Below are 10224 nucleotides of genomic sequence, written 5' to 3'. Positions count from 1 at the left end.
GTAATGAAGACTAAGCCAACACTATTCAAGGCAGCTCAGACCGGTTGCTCAGGGAATAACATCTCATTTTTTTAACTAAAAGATAAACCTTGAGAAAGAAAACTACACAGGCCACACATCATGGCTTTGATACCATGTTAAACACACATGTACAGCAAGAGAGATATGAAAGATAAACATGCAAGTATATTTTTATTAACAAGAGATATACATTTATAGTACATGTGGTGACCGTTGGATTTCACATCCCAAGGTCTCTTGGACTCCTTTTGTCCATTCAGCTTCCACACTAACCCATTGAGGATTAGGTGTCCAACAGTTATGAGTTTGTTTTGAGTTATAAAGCTATAACCAAATTAGAGTTTCTTTTTTGAGTTATAAAAACTATATAACCTTTAAATGTCTTGATAAGCTTTTTTAGCTAGAGTTTCTTTTTATATAAAAGCTATATTTCTCTTTATATAAAAGCTATATAACCTTTAAATGTAATAAGGTTTTTTAACTAGAGTTCTGAGTTATAAAAGCTATATAACTTTTAAATGTATTGATAGGGTTATTTTTTACAAAATTTTACTCTTTACCCTTAACTCACTTGCAAAAAGGTGAAAATATTTCTTTTTAAATACTAAAATCTACCACATAAAAATAATAATAATAATTCCATATTTTAACTTTTTAAATGATAACCAAAATATTGGTCCACCTAAGTAATCCACAATTATATCAAACCATTTATTATAAAGATTGAAATAACCTGAGGTCAAAATATTGGTCCACCTAAGTAAAATCCACAATTATATCATATTTTCTAACAATTGAAACAAAGCTGGGTGATTCATAACATTAAATCAGTAAAATCTTATTACTCACATTTTCATTTCCAATTCATTTTGAAAATAGCATGAACCATCAATCCTAAATTACTTTTCTTTCATTTTGAAAATAGTAACAATTTAAACAGAGCAAGGTGATTTATAACATTAAATCATTTACTATAAAGATTAAAATAACCTAAACTAAAAGCTTATTACTCTGGGGCTTGGTTGGAAAAGAGTAGCTCCTATCTATTTACTGGTGTGGATAGCCATTGTTGGGATCCTTATCTATCTCCCCTCACTGTCTGCCTGTAGAATCTAATTCACCACTTCATACCAAAGATCAAGCCACACAATCATTTCCTTCCCTCCCTAGGGTTCTTTCATTCCTTCCCCTCTATCAGGGATCTGTTCAAGGAGTAAAGGGAAGGAAGGAATTCATTTTGAAAATAGTATAAACCATAAACCTCATTACTTTTCTTTCATTTTGAAAATAGTAACAATTTAAACAAAGCAAGGTGATTTATAACATTAAATCATTTTGAAAATAGTACGAACCATAATTCTAAATCTTAATTCTAAATCTTTTCTTTCATTTTGAAAATACTATCAATGATAAATTCTGAAAATAGTATCAAAGATAAATTCAAAATTTTTCAAAGCACAATAACTTGAGGAGATATAGCCATCAATAATTTACATGATACAAAATAAAAATTTAAACTCGATTGAAAGCAAATGAAATTTAAAACTCAATTGAAAACAACGATTTCCCTCAACTACTTGAAATAACCTGAAGTAAAAGCTTATTACTCACATTTTCCTTTCCAATTCATTTTGAAAATAGTATGAACCATCAACCCTAAATTACTTTTTTTTCATTTTGAAAATAGTAACAATTTAAGTCATTTATTATAAAGATGAAAATAACCTAAACTAAAAGCTTATTACTCACCTTTTCCTTTCCAATTCATTTTGAAAATAGTATGAACCATCAACCTCAAATTACTTTTCTTTCATTTTGAAAATAGTAACAATTTAAACAGAGCAAGGTGATTTATACCATTAAATCATTTATTATAAAGATTAAAATAACCTAAAGTAAAAGCTTATTACTCACCTTTTCCTTTCCAATTCATTTTGAAAATAGTATGAACCATAATTCTAAATCTTTTCATTCATTCTGAAAATAGTATCAACAATAAATTCTGAAAATAATATCAAAGATAAATTCAAAATTTTTCAAAGCACAATAACTTGAGGAGATATAGCCATCAATAATTGACATGATACAAAATGAAATTTACAACTCTATCAAAAGCAAATGAAATTTAAAACTCAATTGAAAACAACGATTTCCCTCAACTACTCAAAAAGCCCCCTCCCCCACCCCCACCCCCCAATTGACAAAAACTTATTGTTCACATATAAAAATGTATTACTCACTTAGAAATTTCAAAAAGAATTCCCATTTCCTTTATCATCTCTTATATATTTTTAATTCATTTTGAAAATAGTATGAACCGTAAATTCTAAATTACTTTCCTTTCATTTTCCTTTCATTTTGTAAATAGTATCAACGAACCATAAATTCTAAATTTTTCAAAGCAAAGTATCTTGAGGAGATGTAGCCATCAATAATTGGCATGATACAAAATGAAATTAAAACTTGCTTGAAAGCAAGTATGAACTATAAATCCTAAATTACTTTCCTTTCATTTTGAAAATAGTATCAACGAACCATAAATTCTAAATTCTAAATTTTTCAAAGCAGAGTATCTTGAGGAGATGTAGCCATCAATAATTGGCATGATACAAAATGAAATTTAAAACTTGCTTGAAAGCAACAATTTCCCTCAACTACTCAAAATGCCCTAATTGACAAACTTATTATTCACTTATAAAAACATATTACTCACTTGGAAATTTCAAAAAAAAAAAATCCCATTTCCTTTATTATCTCTTATATATTCCCATTTCCTTTACCTTTTTTCATCCCATTCAATCATTTATGTTGAATCGAATTGGTCGAGTTTCTTTAATTCGTTTCATTGGTTTAAATATTTCCTCTAGATTATTTTCTTTTAGATATGCAAACATATCAACAACTTTTGTTAGATCTATATAACATTCTGTCAAACGAACTGCATTCCAAAAGTAATATATTCATAATCCTACATGTTTAAAATGTCTCCAAAAGTGTAATATATTCATAATCCTACATGTTTAAAATGTTTCCAAAAGTAATATATTCATAATCCTGTCCAAAACTGATATATTCATAACACTGCATTTTGAGATTTTATTTAATCAATATACGATAGCATTTCCTTTCCTTACTCTCAATTTATCTAGCCAACGTCATATGAAATGCAATCAATTTACACATCGAGTGCACGAAGGGGCCTCAATGTGGAAATCAATGATGGGAACGGCTAACTGCAAGTTATGACACAAGGAGGAGTCTCAAAGAACCACAAGAGGTCTTTCTCGCTCGACCGTGAAGATTATATACTCTCCTAAAACGTATATGATGCATTTATGGAAAAATGAAAATTAACCACCCTACTCCAACACTGTAATTAGATAAAATAGAACGAACATTGGTTCGTGGTATGGGAAGAGTAGAGACTATTTTAAGAAGCAATAAAAAAAAGTATCGCAGTTAACAAGTAGCGTACGGAAGGATTATAAAATGTCTCATTCACACAAACACAAACAGTAACAACTTAAATGGCCCGCACTATCCTAACCAATTGCAATCATTTCAATTAATGAAATCATAAATGTAGCTAAAAGCAGCACCTATAACCTTAATGGTTGAAAAATTTCAGTAAAAGTTTTTATCTTCTCCATCGCAATCATTTCAACCAGCAAACATTCTTCATTAACATAATAGAAATATAACCAACTACAATTCACATGCATTATTTGATTAAGGGATATAAAGTTCAAAAATAAATATAGGTACATTTCGACTATCACAATGTCAATCTCAAATAATGAGATTATACATTGCCTGGAGACTGGAGTCTTTTTTGTGTTGCATTAATTTAAAAAAAAAAAAAACAAAAACACATATCCACGAGGTAATGCGTAGATGGGTTTGTACCTCTGTCTCGCCCAAATATCGATACAGATTCCAACTGATTGGAATTTCTTCAAAATTTGGTGATGTATAATTTAAAAAACATAAATCTAAGCAAAATCAGATTGTACGATTCTTCATGTAAATATCCATCCACATATGTATGGTCTTTTGTAAGACTACTGCTTACAAATACAAGAGCAGTTTGCAAAACTCTGATGAATAAACACCATATTATGGTATTGATTCAAAGCCAAGGTGTTGGTCCATGCACTATCAACATAGATCGAGCGATACAAAGAGCTCCAGGCCTAGACTCAAAAACAAATGTAGAAAGAAGTAAACCACATAGCAAGGGAATAAAGGAGCAGATTCGATAACAGTTATGCAGCCCACATTTTGTCTGTAATTGCATGTGAATTTCCGTAATAATTCAGATCCTGTTAGAAAAATGCAAAACAAAGTCATAACAACATACATAAATAACTAAGTTAAATATATGGATTACAAAAAGAACAGGAACGAAACTAAGAATATCCTCAATTATCTATACGGATTACAAATGAAAAACAGGAATGAAATTAAGAATATTCTCAATATGCTAAGAGGAAGCTTATTCAAGGGGGTGAACAGGGCCCACTAAATCATTCATTTTTCTAATTATATGACCACATAGAAAATACACTATAACCTCATAAGCTTAATAAAACACCATACAGCACATAATTCCCACTTAGCAGACTTAATAGGACGACGATGCAATGAAGTGAAAGTAAATGTATTCAACTATGTCTGTTGTGGAGTCACCCATAGAAAGGCACTATCCCTCTGCCCGGAAAGTCACTTGGCAAAGAACAGATTCTGGGTGAAGAAATACTTACATGCAATCTAGAATAATTTCACAAAAATAAAACATGCTTGCACGCATGGAAGCAGCCCTCCTCATTTTCCTGGGTATCTAGTTGCACTATATCTTCGGGGCTGGGGAACAGGTGGACAATGGTACGAGGTTTGAGAACAGCTGGAAGGTACCGCATAAATTTTTATGGCACAGGCAAACAAGGATGGAAAAGAGTTCGAAAACAAGAATGTTAATATAACAAAAACAAAATTTAGAACATGTTGCCATACAACTCCATATGAGTTCCAATTCTTAATTAATACACACATGGGATTCAATAACCCACCACACACAATGGGAAATGCATGGGACACATCTCCCCGGGGGGTGGGGTACCAGTTCCCATGCAACACAACACATTTATTGGGCTGGATTGCTCCCTTTTATAGGCATTAGCCTTTAGGTAAACTAAGGAGAACAAAACACATGGAACACGCTTTGAGACAATTGAGTATGCAAAAAAACAGAATTTCTAATCCAAAATCCTGTAAAACCAATAATAATAGCATCGGTAGCAAAGTGCATTAAGGTTTTATAGATGGTACTGAAAACCCAACCACAGGTAATTGAGATTTAAAAACACTTTATGGTAGTTATCACGTATTTGCAGCTTTGATTAGAGAAAAGTATAGAATATCTGTTATGAATTGACACCTATACTGCACACAGCCTGATGGCCATCTACATACATCAGTTATACAAAATTGTAATCACAGAATGTAAGGAATGTCACCTCTGGAAAACTGATTCACGTTTTCAAATCATCAGATATAGCTGAAGGTATGCAATGTGTTGCAAGAATATCAGGAGTTGCTTCCTTCGATTTTTTTGTTCCCAAAACAACGATCTGTAAAAGTTGAAAACCCCCATGTCACACTTCAATGCTTTAAATAAAAATGAGATAATAATAATTACTACATAACACCAAAAGGTTAAGTGTTGAGACCGTTGAGCATGGGATAAAGCTCACGACCTGTTGATACTCCAGGTCAAATCTCAGAAATTCATCCTCACAGTTTTCCACCATGTCTGCAAGATGCCTGAGATTTTTTACATGCACTCCATTGAAAGCCAGGACCTGGACATTACAATGATGAATTCTTCAAACATCAGAAACTATAGCCCATAACTTGACAAATATCCAGAATGCATAGAATGTTGAAATTGCCAACAAATCTTCCTAATAGTTGAGATAAATAATTTTCAGTTTGCATGCTTCTACCTGTGTATTTACAATATCCTCGTAACCAATATTTATATCTGCAACCAGAACCTGTCAATCACCAAAAAACCTTAGTTGGGGGTAGGTATTCTTAACCTTAGTATATAAAATCAACAAACATGAATACTATTCAGTGACAGCTTCTCAATCTTATATATTTACACTTAATTGTATTCTAACCTGAGAAATCACCACCAACTGTTCATCTTCTGTTCGTGCCATAGAATGCAGTAGCTTGTCCAACAGTTTTACTGGAGCATCATAGTCATAATCTTTTCCATACTGCACTTTGGAATCTCATTGATCATCAGAAACTATACAAACAGATTTTATTCATCCTAACATTAATGTAAGCCAAAATACTTTACACCAATAGATATTATTCAACAACATACTTCAGAACGAAGGTATGGCACGGACAGAGCTGAAAATACAAAGCCAGCTATGATGTAATAAGATGGAGGCTTCCCCTTAATATGTGCAGGGACTAGGCGTTTGTGAGTAGAAAGCTCGATATCAAATTCATGATACTCAGAATCACGTAGAATTTTGACTCTGGCATGCTCTCCTGTGTACTTCTTTGAAACAAGGTAGCTAAAACCTATGCGCTCACCACGCCTGAAAGGAACTAAAATGACAGAATAAACTATCGTTAGAAGAATTTAACAAATACTGATTAAGTTTTACCAAAAACACATCACTAGAGTACATTTGTGTGGAAATATGACATGCACCAAAATTGAAACACACGTGATGGAACACCTACATGAAATGTATAAGATGGAAAATAACCACAAGTGGTAGAGCAAACAGGATGATATAGAAAGAGAGATTTTCTTACCAGTTCCATCATTAGCAATATCAATTCCATCAAAACTGAGAAGAATATCTGACGATGTCAAGAATTTCGCTGCTGGAGCTGTTGGTTCTACCCTTCTTACACGAACACCTTTCTGGTTAGACATCATTCCCATTGCAATACGCAAATCAGGATTCTCCATTTTCTGCCATTCTATTCCAAGTATGGGAAATCCTGCAGATAAAAATCCTAATAAGAAAAAGGCACAACATATTATAATTGCATTACTCAAAATGAGGATATAATTATGCTAGCCATCGTGTTACATGAAATAATGGAAAACAACAAGCAATAATTGAGAAAGGGCAATAATGCAAACTGTTGCTTACGTGGGTGAAAGTAAAGGATAAGAATATCATTCCAAAACTATGAAAGAAATCAGCAAGCATGCAACAACATATGAACCTTGTTTGAATGTGTGGTAAAATTGCTGCTTTTGTCTTTGGGATAGGAATTTGTTCAGAGAAATGACAAAAAGAATTTGGATGGCAGTATGGCCAGCCATAGTTGCAGCATAGAACCAATTGAACAAAAGCTGCTTTTCAAGATACTCTTAATTGTTTATCCGATTGCCATGAAATGGTACTTTGTTCCCTATTATAATGTTCTATCTTCGGTGAATATTACAATATGAGTGTACATGGATGTTGCATCTAAAGAAAGAGATATAAATGCGTAGACAAGAAATAAGCATCCACCATGAACATCAGAAATTTCTGAAACTCATAGATAAAACACAAAATGCCAACCTGTGTAGTCTCCCGAGCGTTCATAATCCGTGATAAAGTGTGTAATAACCGGAGTTGGTATAACATATCCAATATTTTCTGCATCTTCGTGTTTAAGTGATTGAAATGCAATTCCCACACACTGGCCCTTGTCATTGAAAGCAGGTCCCCCAGAATTTCCAGCATTTATAGCAGCATCAATCTGAATTGATCAAACCAAAAAGCACACCAGCATAAATAGAAACATCTAATTAAGATTCAATCCCATATGGTACAAACTTTCCAGTCATTGAAAGCAGCACAAAAGACTCAGCTATACTAATGACAAAACACTCTGATAGCATATGAAACCACCAAAAGCAATTAAAAGCACTCTGCAGGTCACCTGCACTCCTAGAAGCTCTGTGGCTCCATTCACATATGAAAGAACTTCAATGTGTGAATATTGATGACAAAACACTGTGTTAACATATGAAACCACCAAAACAAAATAAAAGTACTCAGCAAGTCACCTGGACTCCAAGAAGCTCGGTGGCCCCGTGGACATATGAAAGAACTTCAATGCGTGATACAACTCCACTAGTCACTGAGATTGTGTCACCGCCAATTGGATAACCTACAACAGTGACAGCATCCTGCAAAGTAGGCAGCGCTCCAAATTGCACTGGAGATACTCCTTCCCAAAACTCATCATCGCTCACAGTTAGCATTGCTGTAAAAATCAGATAAAAATACATTTATTAGCTGCAATAATTTGTGCTTAAACATTCATTCAGTAAATTCTCCAGAGAAGCATTACAATTTACTAACAATTTTGTGCTTACCAATATCACATTCAGTGCCAATCGCGAGCACAGTAGCCAAGTACTTTGTATCTGATCCTCGCTTCTTGAGCTTCACTTGTGTATGGTGCTCTACCGAATGGGCATTTGTCAGAACTCTGCGTCCATCAATAATAAACCCACTGCTATTCGAGCTAAATTGACGCTTGCGCTGCCATGGAAGTGAAAAATTCGGTTCTGTATGAACACAGAAAACTTTAACTACTGCATTCATGAATGGAGAACCCTTGACATCATCGGCCACTGAATCCGTAATCGCATTCTGTCTGATTACATCACTCAAAGTATGAGGTGACGATAAAGTATATCGCGAACTTCTCCGTAGAGGAGATTCCAAAGACCGCTCACTTTTCATTTTTTTCAGGTCCTTATCGACTCCAGAGATATTTTCTTGACTAATGGATTTATCGAAACCCGAAGCTGAACCATTTTCCAATGGATGTTTCCTTGGTCTTCCCCTTCCTCTACCACTCCTACCTGGCACAATACTCTCCAACATCTCAATGTCTCCATTGGGGGAGCCCTCTACTGAATTGTTGTTGTTGGCATTTGGCATATGAAATTCTGGGGCGCTAGGGGTAGGGACGACTCCAGTGGGTGTTTTCTGGTGTTGCTTTGGGGGCCTTCCCCGCCCCCGCTTTACAGTAATCTCCTCCATCGCTTATCGCCACTCAGAATAAGCAAACCCCAACACTCTTCTACACTAATCTACACTTCCACTGTTTCTTGTCAAGCAACTACCCTGACTCTAAGCCTCCAATCAATGTGCCGGGACTTCAGAACTCTTCAACCCTAAAAAAGAGCACGCCCAACCATACACCTGCAATAGGAACTAAAAATACTATGATTAAAATCCTTCAACCAATGTATTCTGGTTTAGAAACTCTTAAACCCTAAAAATTACCAAAGGCCCAGACATTCATCTGCAATAAAATTTGAAAACACCTAGTTTTCAAAGTATTAAATCAATACACCGCGGTCCCTAAAAAAAGATTACTCATAATGGATTTTCACCCTCTCCAAACCCTAAATTTGAAAATACTGGGTTTTCAACCTCCTCAAACACTAAATTTTGAAAATTACCGGGTTTTCAACTCCAACAAACCCTATATTTAAAAAACACTGGGATTTCAACATATTCAAACCCTAAATACGATATTTTGTTGCCCAAGCCAAAACCCTACAATTATTTCCCTTAAATTATAAAACAAGCGCAATGTAAATGAAAATCGACCCTCTAAAATATTTCTAACCAAAACCCTCGATCTAACAGCTTGAAGAACTGCAAACTTGTAGAAAATTCGAATACAAAAATACAACAGAAACCTCGATTGTTTAGACTGTGAAGCCCGGAGATGTATTCCTTCCTCCTCTTCCCGTTAGACTGTGAAGCCCGGAGATGTATTCCTTCCTCCTCTTCGAGTGAGTTCGAGTTGAAATATATGCGGAGAAGAGTGGGCCGCTTAATGCCGGGCGATGTTAAATAGAATATCTAGGGAGAGCCATAATGGTGTGATAGTTTCATGTTGTAGAGCGGGTATAGTGGAAATCCTACGTCGGGTGATGCCATTAAAATATGAGGTTGAAAATCCTTTCACTTTGGCTTTTATATCCAAATTTTATTTTTCTTTATATGCTACTGGGGCGGAGCTTCGGCCGTTGGTCGGCAAAAATTTGAAGGATTAGGAACATGCAAGATTAATGTTATTAATTTTTAATATTTAAATTGAATGGCTATTGGAAATAAAGAAATAAATTATTTTAATTTT

At 34.3% G+C, this 10224-nt stretch overlaps 1 protein-coding gene across 5 annotated transcripts; it reads right to left on the bottom strand.

The window, feature by feature from the left end:
• Positions 1-3717: 3717 nt before the first annotated feature.
• On the bottom strand, positions 3718-10020 carry DEG9 (DegP protease 9). Of its 5 annotated transcripts, none has more exons than XM_089448504.1 (11): positions 9782-10020; positions 8438-9287; positions 8126-8325; positions 7635-7815; positions 6868-7074; positions 6422-6654; positions 6207-6308; positions 6027-6077; positions 5751-5882; positions 5538-5651; positions 3718-4343 (listed from the first exon to the last, which is right to left on the bottom strand). In XM_089448504.1, the coding sequence occupies exons 2-10, from the start codon at positions 9111-9113 to the stop codon at positions 5553-5555; spliced, it is 1881 nt and encodes a 626-aa protein (XP_089304630.1). In that variant the 5' UTR covers positions 9114-9287; positions 9782-10020; the 3' UTR covers positions 3718-4343; positions 5538-5552. The 5 variants fall into 5 exon arrangements, with proteins under 5 accessions (XP_089304630.1, XP_089304629.1, XP_089304632.1 ...); XM_089448503.1 differs by having other exon boundaries at positions 8438-9275; XM_089448506.1 differs by having other exon boundaries at positions 5778-5882; positions 8438-9275; positions 9782-10019.
• Positions 10021-10224: the final 204 nt, after the last annotated feature.

The sequence above is a fragment of the Pinus tabuliformis genome, chromosome X (assembly GCF_031772625.1).
Source record: "Pinus tabuliformis cultivar Carrire ecotype Pingquan chromosome X, CPIR1, whole genome shotgun sequence".
In the NCBI taxonomy this organism is placed as follows: domain Eukaryota; kingdom Viridiplantae; phylum Streptophyta; class Pinopsida; order Pinales; family Pinaceae; genus Pinus; species Pinus tabuliformis.
Note: the sequence above shows the minus strand (reverse complement) of the source record. Positions and strands in the feature narration are given on the sequence as shown.